Raw genomic sequence first — 17,912 nt, forward strand, 5'->3', positions numbered from 1 at the left:
CTTGGAACACATAACCCACACAGTGACTAATTACAGTCCCTAACGATGGGTCCCCAGTGGCTCCAACTGGAGATTAAAATGTGCAGCTCAGCCAGGGCCTGAGAGCTCCCCCATCCCTGGAGAACCCCCTGCTCCTGCTATTCTCAGCAACAGTGGGGTTGGAAAGGAACAGGGATGCATCACCAGCCTTTGGAGTGAAAATGAAAACATCAGCAGGAGCCCCAGTGCTTTGCTTTCCTAGGATCCTTTCTCTTCCCCATATAAGTGCTGTTATTGTTATATTTCTATTTCAGGCAAGAAACATAATTTTATTTCTTTTTCCATTTCAATTGTGTTTTGATGTGTTCTCTTCACATACAAGAGCAAGGATAGTTCTTGATGATGATAATAGTAATTGGACCACAGGGAAATACTACTGCCTGTGGGTACGTGACAGGCAGGGTACTGGAGAGGAGATGAAGACATTTCTGGTCAGAATGGAGCTTTTGGGGGTCAGGGTGAAATAGTTACTTATCTGAAACAGCAGCAAAACTACTGAATTTTCATGTTTTGCTTTTACCCAAGAAGCCTAACAATGAAACCAAAATTCCCCACAGTGACTGGCTGGAGAAACTGAATTCTTCCTTATCAGGATGGAGGATCATTTCAGCAACCTCCCCCATTGGAACCCTCAGTAAATGATAAAGACTGTGTAGCTGCAGTTCAATGTCTCTATCAGCATCCTTCTTAAGGTGAAGGAAGAACACAGCTTATGTGTTCTTTGGAAAAATGCTGGACTAAATTCTCTGGAGTCTTGAGCACTGTTGTAAACACCAAACACATCACTGTCCTGGCTGGTGTGCTGAGAATTCCTGAGCTGCAAGATACAGGCAAGGAAATATCCTTAGACAGCAGTTAACCCTGCACATATTTAACCTCAGCAAATCCTGGAAGTTGTAAGGAGAGATCCTGATCATGGACATCAGGTGAAACGTGGCCTTGTGGCTTCAGGACCAGAATTTGCAGGGGACAAACCAACCTCCCAAAACATAGCTGGGAGCAGGCAGGATAAAGATTTTTTTATTCCACTCTCTTTAAATGATAGTTTTAATTAGTTTAGGTTTGACTGATACTGTACCACGGGGACAGAATCAGCATTGGTTATCAGATTTCAACTTCCCATCTTCATACTGGGAAACATGAGGCTCTATTTGTAACATCTATTTGTAACATCTTTGTCCCATGCCATTTTTTTTCAACTCTATGGACTTAATGATGAATGATACAATACTCATTTCATCTTTGTGGGAAGAGAATTCAATAATCTTGTAATAAAATAACTTAAATGAGTGTTGTGAAAATACCAACCCGTTAAACCCATGCCAACCTCAGCCACTGTTTGTGGAAAATATCTGGAATGAGCAATAAATAATCAAGCCACCAGAAAATATGAGCAGAGCCTGGATGGTACAACCTGTGAGCTGCCTGGTATTTTTAGTGTTACATGAAAACAATCCCCAGGGAAAAGCAAAGCTGGTTACAGAGGACAAAGGTGAGGCTTTAGTAACTGGTATTTGATTTTTGGTACACTATCACTGCAAGCAGCCAGGGGAAAGATTTACTAAGGTATTTAGGTATCTAAACATGCCTAGCAGCATTTATAGCAGCATATAAGTAGGTTAGGTGCCTAATTCCCATTAACTCCACGAACATGTTTAAGCTGCTAAACATCTCTGCAAAGCTGGCCCCAGTGGCTGGGCTGACAGGTGCCAGTCTGAGCTGGTGTGACTGGGCTCACTCCCTGCAGGCTGCTGCTCCTTGCACTGGGCAGTGTTGGCAACACACAAGGACCAGAGCACTCAACAAACACTCCTGAGCTGACTTACATTTTTACTGCTGTCTTAAAACAGAGCCACACAAAAGTCACTCAGAACAGCACTTGCAAAAAGGCCACTGAATTTTGGAGTTTGGTTTGGAGACTTGAGCTGAGGGTTAAGAATCCCATCAGTTCCCAGAAAAGGAAACATTTCACAAGCCAAGCCAGAGCAGCGTTCCTTGAGCTCCTGGAGAGCCTTGCCCACAGTCAGTCCTGCACAGCCCAGCCTGTTCCACAACCACAAATATTTTTCTTAAAGGATTTTCCTTTCCTTACCTCACTGGCACCAGGCACCTCCTGAATATCAGAAAGAGACTTAAATGAACCAACCCATTCCTAAAGCAGCCTGTTACAAGAGACATTTCAACAGATGGAGAATGTTATGTGGGTCAGATTAATTCCAATATAAAGGTGTAGTTTTATTAATTTAAATTTAATAACATGCACTTTAGTATATTTTACACTTATTTTTTTTTTTAAATTCAGGAATAAAAATGAAAATTTGATGTTCACAGTTGACAATTGCTCTTTACAAATTCTGTTCCAAGTTATGCTAGAACCATTTTCTTAATATACACAGTTCAGCTTAAGCAAAATGATTTTCACAAAACTATTTCACAGAATAGAAGAGACAAGGGGAGATCTAGAGAAATAACCTAGGAAACAAGTATGCCAGAGTATAAAAATAGATTGGAACTTTTGGAGATTGTAGGTAAGAAAATTTATTCTCAACCCCAGAGAACGAGAGCTGGTGGATTATCTGAGGAGGGAAACGCTCACTGGAGCAGCTGAAGAGATGCAGAGATCTATTTCCAACATCTTTAATTTCTAGGCAAGTTTATGAAGAGAGAGGGAGAGAGGAAGAGGCTCCAGGTCTGTGCCACACTGGGGTCTGTGGGAGGTGGCAGTGAGGGAGGCAGGCAGATTGTCCCCGTGCCGCACGCCTGCAAAGGGCACAGTGTGCAGAGCTGTCCCCCTGCAGCTGACCCAACAGAAGGACAGCTTTGAGCTGCTCCCCATGGAGCCCCTGCTCCTGCAGAGCCTTCCTGAGCCACAGCCCCTGGCCCTAAATAGCTGCTCCCCTTTGGAGCACCCAGCTGGCTGACACACAGCCACAAACAGAATGAACCGAGGCTGCAAGAGGCTCCAACCACCCCTGTGCACAACTGGGGAGCTGGAATCTGTGCTCAGGCTGGCTGTCACTGAAGCATGAATGTCATAAAGCATTCCAAATGACTACTATGGCTATAGCAAATACCACAAGGAAGTCAGAACACCACATATTTTCTGTAGGTTATGAATCTGTGCTATTCTGAGAAAAGGTATTTAAATAAAAATGCTTCTGGAGTGTCCAAGCCTGAAAGTCAAGCATATGCTCTGTCCCTTTGGCCTGAGCTCTCTGGGAGCACACAGGAGGCTGTGGAGCATGCAGGAGCCACTGGAGCAAATAAACCCTCTGTGTGTTATTGCTAGGAGAAGTTTTCTTAGAAATGCAAGTTACTGTGTGTCTGCTGAGCAAACTTTTTTTCCCTAATCTCCACCACCTGTGTAGATTCACAGATAATTTGGGTCTGATCTAGTTAAAAGTACAAAACAATTGTTTCCTATTTGCTTATTCAATATGCCTTGATATCTACCTCCTTCAAAGCCTGTAAAGGTCTCTTCTGTGAGCTTCAGGAAGAACATTTGGTGATGTACTCTCTAGCTCTCAGGCCAAGTGCTGGAGATTACTGGGCTGCTATTCAGAGGCCTGACTTGGATTTCAAAAAAAGGAGAATTATTTTGGTTCAAAAGGATCAGCCATTTCAGTGAGCCTGACCTGGCACAGCTCTGCACTGCTGAGGACAGAGAGCATGGCTGAGGCACCAGAACTGTGAGTCTGGTTTTGATATTCATTCCTCACAGGACAAGGATTCTTTACTCCAACGCCATACCTGCTGAAGACAGACCTCAAAAAATGTGATTGCAGCCTGTGCCTTCCTCACACTGCCACAATCCCCTTCTCCCTCCTGGACTGAAGCAGAGATAGAGATTTTCCTTTGGTATATCCATCAGTGCTTCTGCAGATTCAGGTCTGTCTCATTCATTAGTAACACCCACCATTATATACACAATACACACAGAAAGAGCCTCCAGAAAAATGTAGCACAGAATGAGACATTTGACAAAGCTGACATCAGACATTGTGCTGTGAATAATGAGATTTAAAATATCCTGTGCTATTGAGGTTCACAGAAACCTGTTCATTAACTTGCACTAGCACTCTCCATCATTTCCTTTATCCTCTTTAAAACATCACCAATGTGTACAAAATTATTTTGTTCTACTTAAAAGACCAGTTCTGAGGAGATGACTGATTTCTGCTGATCCTGGAGGTGGTTTCACAGGTTTCATTGTACTTGAAACTTCACAGCTTCCACTGAAGTATTTGATGTGTGTCTATTGGTTTAGCAGAGTAGAAAAGTAGAATAATTTTCATATTGCCTCATATTGTTGTCAGAGCATGATGTCCTCTATGAAAATTTGACAACTTTTTATGAAAATGAAAACTTTTTACTTGACAACTTATCAAAGACACGTTTTTCTAAAGCTCAACAACCAATCTTAGTATTTGTTTAAAAAGTCATCAGGGCTCCAATAGTTGTTATAAATCACTAAATTTCTACTAGCAAAACTTATTTTCATATTTCTCCCATAGAAATAAGAATTTTCAGTTAAGTCATCTACATTATTCTCACTAGCACTGGTTCAAAAACCCCACCTCATTTTGCATGTCTCAGTCAATCATCAGCTGGAATTTACCACCAGTGGTCCCATCTTAAATCTCACGTTGTTCAAAGCTGTGAAAATTTCAGCTGACCAGGAAAATTCAACTTTGGCTCAGGGAAATTATGGGTCTATGGGGAACTCATGAAAAGACTGGTCTGGGCCCTAGGGTGAGACTGATCCCTGGCACACCAAAATGGGGCAGATAAAGGGCTCCTGTGGCACCTGCATCCTTTGTAGCACACATCAACAATCCCATCTCAAAACCAGTACAACTTCTTCCAGCTTGATGGGGAGAAATGTCACCAGGTACTACTACATGACACTAGAAAAATAGGTAGATTAAAACCTGTGCATCTTCTCATTAAGGGACTAAAATCAGACAAACTATACTCTGTGTGCAGAGCTGTCCTCAGCTCTTGGGCCCAGGAAGGTCTCTGATTCCATCCTCCTCCTCCTCGGAGCAAAGCAGGCTCAGTGCGCTGGTGACGGGATGGATCCAGGATGTTGTTTGTGTCACGTGGCTAAAAACCAACAAAAAATACCATCAGCAACCCAAAAGAGGCTCACCCACACCAAAACAAGGAATTTGAGCTGGAATCTCGAGTTGTAACAATCATTGACACCTTCAAACACAGAATTGTCTTTTTTCTTGCTAACTGCAAGGTTTTTAAAAACAAAATGTGGAGTCTTCAAACAGCCAGAACCTGGACTGGATGTTCTATTTCCCAATTCAATAAAGAGAATGCTTTTGTATGAGACTCCTGATATAGACTTGTGACACTTCTTGTTAATTATTGGAGCTGCAGACAATTAACACAGCAGGGTATTAACATGGCCATCTCACAGGGTACAGCCTGAGGGAGGCAGGGTGGTCAAGAGGGAGTTGAGCAAATGTGGAATCACATCATAGAAACACATTCTTTACAATAATGAACCCTGCAAGTGTCCAAGGCCAGGCTGGATGGGGCTCAGAGCAACCTGGGATAGTGAAAGGTGTCCCTGCCCACGGCAGAGGGTTGGAATGAGGGGGTATTTAAGGTCATTTCCACCCAAACAACTCTATAATTACTATTCTAGCATAATTAAGTAATTCCTCTTCTGGCAGAAGGAATAAATAAAAAAAATTACGTTTTTTACATGTCCTCTAGCCCAAACTCTGAGTGTGCTCCCACAGCCTTTACACACACGATAAAAGGGCATCAGTGCTGACTTTTAAGGTTTAAACCCTACACTTGAGATGGAGGCTAAGCTGCTTTATAGTTTCTGTGTGAATGGAAAGAGGCCAAGCAGGGCTCAGTATGGACAGACACCAGGACAGGTTTGGAGTCTGTGGTGAGAACACTGCACACCTTGTGAGTGGTGTGTGCATGTGAGCCATACTGTGTGTGGGCAACACACTGCCTCTTCTGCCTTCTGGAATAATGTGTTCTTGGGAAGGGAAATAGCTTCTTTTCACTTGAAAAAAAAAATCTTGCTAATAAATTCACAGTTTTTATAGTCAAGTCAGTGCAAAGATTAATTCTGTAATATAAGTTCACTACAAGAAGAAGCTGAAAAATATTGTTGGTATAATAAATGCCACGAAGGACAAACGGCTTCTCTCACATGTCCTAACACAGTGTCCCCAAAGCCCAGGTCTGTACTCACTTCCCAGGTGCACTGGTTTCTTTAAATTTGAAGGAACCACTCTGGATTTACCTTTTCAAGTGAGAACAGGTTTTGTCTTTTTCTGTGTGAGAACGTTCTCTTGAATAACTGATTATGGAAACAGATTTATTAAAGTAGGAGTTTGAGTCAATGTTCCACTACATTGAGTGATGGGTTTGGGATCGTTGTTCCCATAACATGATCATACTATTCACACCTTTCAGCTGAGTGCACTGAGCTGAGTGAATCAGTTGGGTGTGATGAGGATGATACAGTTCACCAAGAGGTAAATATGATCCTAATGTAAATCCCAGCTGGAGCTGCTCTGAACAGGTAACCTGTGAATTCAGGCACTTCTTCAGCTGAGGCAATGCCTGAGAAAGGACCACACAAGGAAGACAAAGTGGAATATAAAGGCTATATCCTTGGTTCTCATACATTTTAAAAACCCAACAATTAAAGAATAGAAAAACCAAACCCCAAAGCTCCAGTTATGTGTAAAACCAATTCAGAAATGCTCTTTTGATGAGACCACGACTGGATGGAATCCATTCCTCCTTTTGTTATAAAAATGTGCATTAGTGGGGTTGTAGGATCAGTTTCACAGGAGTTAAAACAAAAGGATAAATGAAAAACATGTTCCTACAGAAAATACACTGCAGCAGACAATGACCACTCTCAAGGACAGGAATTGTTTCATTCTGAGAAAGCAAATGTACTTTTTTTACTAGGACTAAGAGCAACTTGCCAAACATTTCCAATGTTTATCTTTAGAAAGTCAGGTGACAGCCAACATGAAGAACATGAAAAGAGTTGTTTTACAATGTTTTATGAGAGACTTGTGAATAAATTCTCTGTAACCAAGAACCATGTTCCCATTATTCCACAACACAGGGAAATCTATGCATTCATATTTATATTATGAATATATTTACATTTGTAAATATACTCAGAAGAATATCTTTGCTGCATATTTCTGCCATGTTTTCTATAATGCCAGGAAATGCCTTGTTTCCCAATTAAAATATTCAGTCAATAAGGCTTAGTACTGGAGATGTGCTCCAGATTGAAGTCCCAGCATGTGATTTATTGGTATAACAACACAGAACTTCTTCCAATACCTGCAGAATTACAGGAGCTGAATGAACTGGATTCCATCCATTCCACCTCTGCCAATGCAAGATTTATTGCCTCCAGAACTACTGTGTTTATATTGCCTACTTTTATCAAACCCTTTCTGAGCAATCAGTTGCTGAATTTAAATAAGAACAAAATGATTTTAAAATTTGTTTCTTTTTCTCATTTGACTTCCTCATGTAGCATGCCCTGACCTGCTGTGTACCTGAAGCCTTGGCTCCATTTTCTTCTGTATCAACCCTGTGAAATGGGAGAAACTGCACAGAAGCAGAAGAGTTACAGGGAAAGGCATCCACAGGTCTTTGATGTATCCAACAGAAAAATTCTTTGTCAAGTGTTTCTTCTTCAGAAGATTTTTCTCCTACATACATCAGGGCCAGGAGGCAGATGACCACATGCCCACCTTCTTGCCACTGCTCTAAGAACTTCAGTTTGCTCTCACACAAAATAAATGCTCAAAATCCTCAGTGCAAAACTGTGGCACTGAAATCCGGGTTACAATTATCTGTATTTGATGGCATAAGATTGTTTCATCACTGGTAAGAAAGAAAAGAACCAGTTTTCATTCATTTTCAAAGGAAATGGGGCCAAGTTTTGCACTGTTGTCAAGCTGCTGCTGCAAACATTTCTGATTTGAACCCAGCTCCTTTCAACTTGCTCTAGACTTTATCCCACGGGCGAGTCTCTTAAGACAGTTTGGTTTAAACCCTTTGCCAAAATCCTTCCTAGGAAAAGAGCTCTTATAAATAAACATTAAGTCCAGATACCATGTCTCACATTGTAGACAGACACACAGAATACACACAGATTATTTAGGTAGAGAATAAATGTATAAACCCCGCTGCTATTTATTTTTAGCTCTCCAAAAGTGCTGTGACTAAAGAGCTTTGACATAATCAGTCCGAAGAGATAATCCCAGATTTACTGGTTTGGAGAACATTCTTGTATTAGAAATGCATCCTCTCTGATTTATGTGTTAGGGCCAGCAATAAAAAGTGAGAGGGAGTCCAAATCTACCTCTAGGTTTTGCTTAATTGGTGCAACTGGTTTGAATTTTAAAGGAATATTTGGAAAGCCAGCATTACAAAGTTTAAATGTACAACATTTTCCATTTGCAAATATTCCTGTTCAAAAGCTTAACATTTTCAGAGCAATTAGCAACATTTAAAGATTTTTAGGTTTTCAAACAAATCACTGCTATTGGAGGGCAGCCAAATTTATTGCTAGAAAACAGAAACATTTGATCTGGAAATATGTCAGTAGATTAGTCTGTCTTTTTAACATCAGCAAAATGCAGGACAAATTTGAGATCTTGGAGAAACAAAACATGAGAACAAGAGGGATGTTTTGGCAAAGAAACAGTACTGGATTATTTAAAATGCCATTATAATTACTGTCCTTATGGCACTTCCTTCTTCACATGGAAAATTATTTCTTTTAAGATTACAACCTTAGACAATCTTCTAGGAAAATAATAACTCAAAAATTCAGAGAAAGGCTAATAGAAAAAAAAAATAAAATCTGGACCTCTTTTTTTTTAGATTTTAAGATATTTTTTTCACTTTCACTTTTAACACTTTGCTGTTGTCCCTTATGAATTTAAACTTGGTATTCATTTTTTGTTTCTTCCCCTCTTGGAGCCAGCACACACCTGCAGAGCCAGCCAAGGTCTGTGCCATGGCTGGAATACCCTTTGGAAAGAAAGGCCAGTGGTTGGAAAGCACTAAAAGCTGTCAAGCACTGGAAAACTCTTCCTTATTTTGAGGAGCAAATGCTGGGAGGACCTGCAAGGAATAACTTATTTTGAGCTGTAACTAAAGCATTTTAATTTAGCGGGTAAGCAATTAGAGCAAAATAAAACAACTGAGTGGCATTGATGCAAGTATAATCTATCAATCAATCAATCCTGAGAGCATCTAAGGACAACACTTTCCAGACATGAATCCTAAATGCAGTTTGGGAAGGGTTTTTGCATTGCCTTTATCGACTGGATTATTTGAACTGAAACATTCATATTTTCTTTTTTCTTTTTTGTTAAAATTCATTTAAGCCTGCACCTTCTTTCAAGATATTTCAAAAGGAACATACAACCCCTAAGAGTACCCCAGGAGGTGCTGGGCAGGTCCTGGAAAATGTCAGTGACCTTAATTTTACTGGCTGTAATAAGATCAAGAGCATGTCACCTCATGGAGCTGTGTCCTGAGGCAACATAAATGTTTCTTGTATTTCCCTCAGGGACTGCAGATTTTGCTTGAGTATTAATTAAAGATTGAGGGATATAAAGTGAAACCCCAGAAGACAGTCTTGCTATTTATTCCTTGATTAAACTGATTAAACCCTTGTCTACTCAGAAAAATCTATAAGCCATTTCAGAGGGCAGTAATCACTAGGAAGAAGATTTATCCAGCCAAATAATGTGGGCTGCATCATTAAAAATTGTCAACAATAAACAAATAGCCCAAACTAAAATAAAATCAGTAGCAACAGCAGGATCTGAGCCAAGGCTGAATCAGAACTAAGGTTTGAATGACAGCACAAGCACTTCTCAGCTTGAAAGCACTACCTGAAATCTGTCTCCCCCAGTATCAGCCAAGTGCTGTTCCTCTGGAAATGCTGCTTTAATGTTTGCACTTACTCACAGTCCTGTCTCTAAGTGAGCTGAATAAAAATTCTGCTGCTGTGTATTTGCAAATGCATCAGAGCATGCTCAAGGCTTTTCTTTAAACTCCTCGTGCACCAAACTGATGTGAACCTGGAGCAGTGACTTTGCTCCAGATGAAGCACATCCTGAAAAACCTTGCTGAGTGCTTTGGTCTGCTTCTGATGGCCCTCCCAAAACCCAGGGAGCAAAATAATTCACTTTCTTGTGTTTTCTCACTGAAGAAATTTTAACAGATGCCTTCTGCGACCGGCCAGAGGCTGGACAGAGTGTGCACTATCTGTGGAAGCTCAAAGAATGTTTCTCCATTTTGGTTCTTGATATTAAAAAACAAACAACCTCTCAGGAAAAAAAAAGATTGCCCAACCAAAAGCAGCTTAAGGTCTTAACATTCTTGTATTACAAGCTCATGTTATCATAAAATCCAATGCCAAGTTTCCTAGTTCTACATCTGAGATTATTTTTCTTATAGTCATGCAAAATTATTTCAGTGAGAATCAGAGAAACTGAATTCCAAAAATTCAAGAGAAGCATGTCAGTGCTACCCAGAGTCACATGCCTACATCAGAGAGTGTGTGAACTGATGCTGAGCTGATGGATGGAGACAGCTTTGGATCCCTGGACATTAAACAGCACTTGGTTAGTGCTCAACCAGTTCTATTTAAACATTTGCCACTTCTTGTGACTATATAACTATTCTTTACTTTCATTCAGGAGAATTTGAGGATGACAGGTAAAGGAAAATATTTTCAAAAATAACCTTGTTTGTTTTTTTGTGTGTTTTTTTTTTTTTTGGTAAAATAGGAAAGGTCCAAATTTTAAGAGAGGAGAAATTACTGCAGCTTTCTTTGAACTTAGTGGAACCAGCACTGCATGCCTCAAATTACCCATCCCTACCCACAAAACATCAGAGTTAAGATGGGGACACCTAAAATGATGATTTGATAACTGCTAATTTTGGTAGTAACTTGCCTACTGCTTTACAGGGAGCTGGGAGCAGAGCTGGCACTGGATTCAGTCCAGGGGAATTTCAATTCCCTGCTGAAATCAGTATGGCAGATCACGGGTTTTCTTAGTTTGCTGCTCTGAACTGACTGAAAATTAAGTGGAACATACAAAAGTTTATTTCTACATAAAGTCTGCTATGATTTGGACTTTATTGATTTCTTCTAGCAAGGGCCACAACCCTTGCCAGAGATAACCTGCAGATAATCAGGATATTGTAATACACCAGAGTAATCAGGAATGAGCTGAACACACCTCAGTGTCTTGGGGTTTGCAGCCTTCATTTATAAAGAGTAGAAATGTGCAGAGAACATTTAGAAAAGAAACAAATTTCTATTTTCAAGCTACCAAGCAGTAAGTAAAATCAACTGTGATTTATTTCCTTTTATGATGATACCTTTAACTCTAGTGCTGTAAAACATCAGTGTTTACAGTACAGAAGTTCTTCATCTATCACACATGCTCTGCTATTCTTAGCTCAATGATAAACAGTTTCTATGAATGCCCAGTTTTCAGTGAAGTGAATGGTTTCTCTTTCCCAAGCAAGACCAAACATAATAGAAATTTATAGTATAGAATGTGTCTGCTTTCCAAGTAGAAACCTGATTTGTTAGGCATGATTTAAAAATCCACTAGAACACATCATGTGTGGTTTTTTATTATTCTGTATTTTATAAGTATTGACTTTAGTCTTCTACTTAACCTGGAGCAAATTCTCCACCTTCCAGTGGAGGCACCTGAAGCACACAATGCCTCCATAGGAAATTTCTGATTTTTAGATAAATTGATGAAAGATAACCCTAAACTAAACATTAATGTTTCCCCTACACATCCAAGGGAAAAGGTCCCAATAATTTTAAAATATTTAAATTGTCTTTTGTGAAAATTTAAAATTTAAGATAAGCATTCTTGAGGGAAATTGCTGTTAATGTAGAATATTTGGAATCTAGTCCTATTAAAATGCTAGAAAAGCAGTGTTTACAGGGGCAAAATTCACAGCTGGTCCTTACAAACCACATACATATGCAAGGAGTGGGTGGGAGTAGGAGGGAGCATAGCAAGGCCCTACCTAATTTTAGGTGCCAGCCTCATGATAAGAGCTGCCATATGTTAAAGGTGAGCACAGTGGGAGGATGGAAGAGATTAACTAGAATGGGTTTTCTGGGGAAAAATGAGTGTGTCCCAGCCATGGGGTTTTATGCTGTTCTTGTGTGATTCTAAACTAGCAGGGTGAAACCACTGATTAGCAGATATGGTGCCTCTCTGGGAGGGCAGTTCTGCACAGGCTCTTTCTCCTCTTTGAAAATCAAACTCAGAAATTGCTAATTCACAAAATCAGTTCAGTGCTAGAATGAATAGACATTGTTTACACTGCTGGATTTTAGTGCTAGATCATACAGCAAAAGTGAGATTTTTTCCTAGTGGTGGTTGGTTACAACACTTTGTAAACTCTTTTAACACCTGAACCAAGCCTGTGCAAAACCAGCCACATGAAAACTTTAAAAGTGAATAAGATGGCCTTTCCCCTATTTACAAAACTTTTCCCATCCTAATTCCTCCCAGCTGACTGTCAGTGCTCTCACACTCATCTGGCTGTAGGTGATACTTTATGAGGGCTCATTAGCCCCTTTGTTTTTCTGGGACTTACAGATTAAATGCCTCTTTGGGACAGAAATTTCTATTAAAAAAATCAGTAACTTTAAAAATGCCTTCATCAATCATCTGAAAAATAAAATTAATTAATGAACCTTTTTACCCTGTTACATGGAGTCTCTTCAGTGCACAGATCCTCCAAGTTCAAGACAGAGAATAGAAAAATGGGGGACAATCCAGAGGAGGGTCACCAAGATGATGAAAGGGTTGGAGAACTGGGCACATGAAGAAATGTTGAAGGAATTGGGTTTGTTCAGCCCCCTCTTCTCATGAAGATGTTGGGCACAGACAAGAAGTAATGAGCACAAGTTGCTTCAGGGGAAATGTTGTCTATATTAACAAAATATTCTTCACTGTGAGGATAACTTTGGAATGGGATACCCAGCATAAAAAGGATTGAAATTCCAAATGTAAAATAGTGAGGAAAAAGGTACCAGTGCTTAATTTGTCTTGATGGAGCATGAATCTGGTGCCACGTGTGAATGACTGGTGGTATTGCTACATAAAAATACAAGAGTGCTTATCCTCTCTGTTACTTTAAAGTTATCTTAAAACATATCTGGGCCCAAATTCCACCTTTACTGCCTGGCAGGAGGGAAGTTACATTTGCAATGAAGCTGCTCCCTATCTGCTGTTGTATTTTTTGTCCTTCTGATAACTGTTAGTTTATTTTATGTTAGTAAGAGACTTGAACTTGTTTTTATCCCAGTGCACACTGAGCTGTAACTCAGAGAGCCTTCCACTCCAGTTTGCTATTCCATGGTAAAGCTGTACAAATGAACTTAATGTTCAGCCCAGGCTCAGCTTAGTTTTAGCAGTCTAAGTTTTTGCAGGGTGGTTTCTCACACTTGCAGTATTGACTAGTCCTGAAATCTGGTTGATTGAAAATAATTTACTGAGGCTGAAATGATTTGCTGGATAAAAGTGGTGATTTCAAAAGTTGTCCTAAGGTCAGGATTCACGGACAAAACTTTCCCTGGTGGGTACAGGGAGCTGCTCAGCCCCATGTAAATGTTTTATTCATGTCACTTATTCACATAAGGGGGTTTCACTTTAGTGTGTAACACAAGCCAGCTGGTTTGCTTCTTTTAAACTCTGATTTCTCATGCACCTCATATTGCTACACCCCTTCGGAGATATTTATGGAAATTTCACAGCGAGCTGTCTCAAGCTTATGTGCTATTAAGATTCCTTTCTGGGGTGTTTACTGCATTAGATTTATAATGTATAGATTTATGAACTCAGCTACTTGATGGCCCAATAAAGCATGTTAGAACTGAAGGCAACTGCTAATTAAAATAGTATTTGATTGTATATTTGTATACAGGCAAGTGGGCTAGTGCTGAAATACTCTTAAGCCCCTCATGGCTTTGGCTGGGCTAAAAATGAATGAAAGGATTCTAAAGTAGAATAAAAGGATTGACATTCACAGCCAAAGAGAACAAGAAGGTTACAGCATTAGTACCAGGGCTGTGAAGTATCAACTATTCTGATAATCCCCATTTAAACAATTAAGATTAAATCCCACTGGGAAGGATCAGCTGATAAAATGGCCCCTCAAGCTAAGTTCCTTCTAGAAAAAGGATATTTTCAATGTGGGTTTTCACCCTGAAATCTCCACCATTTGGTGTTAGAAACAAGGGACTGTGCAAGCCGTGCTCCTTGCTCCAAACACTTCAGTTTGACAGCTGACTTCATACACATTCCACAGTGTAGTAAGAGGTATGGATTGCCAGGCATGCAAACAGCCTGGCTTACACTCTGCAAAGGCATTTGGAAACAGTGATGAAAGCAAAACAAGGAAACAGTTAAAAATAATATTAATTACCATGATGTGTTATTGAAATGCCCAGTTAATTCCATTTTAATGAGCTGCATTAAGAGCTCTAACAGTGGGGTGACTCCACTCAGAAGTAGTTTTCAGCCAGTGGTCATAAAGGGTGATTTCATACTCTTCTCTGCCATTAAATGGATAAATTTGCCTTGCCTTCCTTCCTCACAAAGACTGAGAAGCAGAACTTTTTAGGACAGATTATAAAAGGTAACAGCAAAGGAAAACCTGGGCACTGTCACCAGGAGCAAATGAAGAGAGTCACTAACAGTGAGAGCTGCAAAAATTCCTGAAAAAGCTTTTTCATGTGAACTCCTGAGTTCCAATCTGTAGTTTCTGCAAGTGGGGGTAAGATGCAAAACATCTGATTGCTTTCTGCAAATTAGACTTGCACCACCTAGAGTAGCTGAGATTCTGCTGTTGTTAATAAGCATCTGCTTGTCACATCTGCAATGTTTCAGCATCCAAGGGCAGAGCTCAGAAAGAAGAGTCTGCACACAATCCAGCACATCCATCTTTCTGCTGAGTCATTGAGATACATATCTATAGAAGAAACACAGGAACAAACCCCCAAAAAACCTGGGGGAGAGCTTCAAGAATGTGTCATCTCTTCTCTTCTGATTCTAAATTTGACTTGCTATTATTGATAGTACAATCTTCAAGTTCAGTTTCCAGTCACACAGGTACAAACCCAGAGTATTACCCAGGAAAGAGTCTAGCATCCACCTTAACTTCCCAACTGTCCTACCATGGCTCCCTGCATGAACAAAGAGCCCAAGGGAACAGTGCTCTGTTTTAATAGTTGCTCTTGTATTTATTTCCACTGCTATGAAATTGGCTTTTAATTCACTTTCATTTCCTAAGCTATTTTTTAAATTTTTTTTTGGTATAAATCTCATGTAGTGACCTACATCTGTCTGAAAATAAAAGGCACTCTTTGATTAGAGCTGGAATGCAGGATCATATACAGAGTATTTGGAAACCTCTGCAGAAAAAACCATGTCTGCTTTAATACATCTCGCTCGAGGCACCACGGGGTGAGGCAAGGACAACTGAGCAGTGTGCTTGAAAAAAAGGAAAAATAAAAAACCCTGCTTTTCTTTGCCAGTTAATGCATCAACTTCAGTGCTATTTATGTGACTTTTGGAAGAGTTTGGGATAAAAGTAATTTATTTGTTGCCCTTCCTCTCTTTTAGGAGACTGCATAAATCCACCTGCAAAACTCTGTGTTTCTGGCACCTATAAGAATTAAACACTGTGGAAATTCCAACAGCTAGAACAACTTAATAGTAAATAGATCATGATAAATAAGGAATGGAGGTGAATTATATTTTTCATCATTTCCTTCAATATTTTAGAGGAATAAAAAAAACCAACCCTATTTAATAAATTAATCTTCACTATATTCTAAAAAAACCCAACAGAACACAGTGCAATGTGCAATAAATGTTTCCATTAATTCTAGGACTGTAAATGTGTTTAGTTTGATGTGCTTCTATTTCAACTCTGACCCATTTTCCCCACATCTACTCACTTGATAAAATATTTGATTCCATCAGCTGTATAAGCTTCTTCCCATCCATAAGGCAGACCTAAGAGGAGATAAAGAAATAAGAAGTCTCTCAAAACTCAAGTGACACAGAGAACATAGTTTTGAGATGGTGTAAATTACAATGCTGTCATTTCAAACAATGCCATATAATAATTGTAAATCAATTCCTACTTTTGTAACAGATAATAATATAAACAATACAATTCAACAAATACTTGCTGTGTCACAAAGCTACTAGTTTTGATGATACATTTACTACCAGGTGATACTTTTTGGTATCATTTGATGACACTTCTATTACTAGAATTATAAATAATACTTTCAGTAGAGTACTATTCTATATTCCTTTAAAAATTACATTGTCCTAGCAAATCTTTACCTTTTAAATAACTGTTTGTTCAAAACTAACTCTTTGTAGGGTGTGAAAAATGCTGGAGAAAGAAGCATCAGTCACTGTGTAAAAATGCTCCCACTTTTGTGATACTGTACTGTAGAGTACATAATGGGAAGTGCAAGGTCCTGAAAAATCGTGGGTTTCTTGAGACTAGAAAATACATATTAATTTAAATATGCAAGAAAAATTGTTCTTGAAGTGCTTAGCCTGAAACACATCTTGAAATGTTAGTGTCTTAGGAGTTAAACTATTTTTGTTCAAGTCCCAGTGTATCTCAAAGACCAGCTCATTAGAACCATCTGTGATTTTGGTTTAAAACTTTTATTTGGAAAATGTGCTGGCCTGCATGCACCATCTGAGCTTTGAAAGCTGCCTCTTCCCAAGAACTGCCCTAAGTACACGTTTATTTTTTAAATTTTCTTTTTCCAAAGGCTGATTTTCTTCTGTTGTCACACCTTTGTCTCTGGTGTGGTTCTTCTTAAAAGTCTGGAGAGGGCTAACTTCAGTTCTCCAGCATAAAGAGAGTTCATTACAGCCACAGAATCAGGACTGAGCACACTGCAGCTGGTACAAACCTCCTGGCAAGGAATTACACCTGCAGGCACCAAGCAAGGAGCAACAAATAACCAAACTTCAGAAGTCAGGGAGGGAATTTGAGAATTGGAAACTAGAATGTCACAGCATTGTCACAGCACAGCTGGCCTGGACTGGCCAAGGTAAATCCAACCACAACACAAATCCAATTCAGCCAGCCTAGTTCATACCCAAACAAGTCCTGGGGAAGTTACAGAGGGCTCAGCCAGCCCCATTCACCATTAGTAGGAAACACATCTGGCCAGAGATCTGGGCAGAGAGAGATCCCAGCCAATGATCCATCTAAGCCCAGGAGCTTTGGATGAACTGTATCAGTGAGCCCTGAACAATAAATGAGGCTGTTTGATGAGCATCTGGATCTTGAGTTGTGAATTTTGTCTCCCCACCCACGGCTGGCACACAGAACAGCACCACTGTCAGTCAGTACTGCTTGAAAAAGGAAAAAAACCCATTGGACTGATTTTTTTTTTCCCCTATCACTTTTACCCCCATTAGTCACTTATCTCAGGCTTCTTCCCATTTTCAGTTTAGAACAGATCTATACAATCTGTTCCTCAAAACACACCACCCACTACCTTTCAAAGAGAATAATCCACAGCTACTTCCCTTTAAACACAAGGTAGCTGCTGTGTAGCATTTCTCAGGCTCGACTCCATTATGAAGGGAGGAAGAAAAGGATGTTTTAGGGTATAAATATGCTAGACATGCTCACTGGTTCTTCCTTCCTCTCCCATGAAAGATGGGACCTTTATTCAGCATGGGTATTTTCTGATTATTTAAATGGCAATGGGATTCATCCCTCAATTGCTTCCATCT

General features: G+C 39.7%; 1 protein-coding gene across 5 annotated transcripts in view; it reads right to left on the reverse strand.

Annotated features, from left to right (window-relative positions):
- Positions 1-2,031: 2,031 nt before the first annotated feature.
- Positions 2,032-17,912, reverse strand: part of STXBP4 (syntaxin binding protein 4) — a 64,321-nt gene continuing 48,440 nt past the window's right edge. For 3 of the 5 annotated variants that reach the window (XM_015645862.3, XM_015645861.3, XM_015645865.3), the window contains 2 exons: positions 16,091-16,148; positions 2,033-5,145 (listed from right to left, as the gene is read on the reverse strand). In XM_015645862.3, the coding sequence (XP_015501348.1) occupies positions 5,034-5,145; positions 16,091-16,148 (170 nt within the window). In that variant the 3' untranslated portion in view covers positions 2,033-5,033. Of the gene's footprint in view, positions 5,146-16,090; positions 16,149-17,912 lie in introns of all 5 variants that reach the window. The other 2 variants (XM_019008527.2, XM_015645860.3) reach the window with 1 other exon arrangement.

The sequence above is a fragment of the Parus major genome, chromosome 18 (assembly GCF_001522545.3).
Source record: "Parus major isolate Abel chromosome 18, Parus_major1.1, whole genome shotgun sequence".
In the NCBI taxonomy this organism is placed as follows: Eukaryota; Metazoa; Chordata; class Aves; order Passeriformes; family Paridae; genus Parus; species Parus major.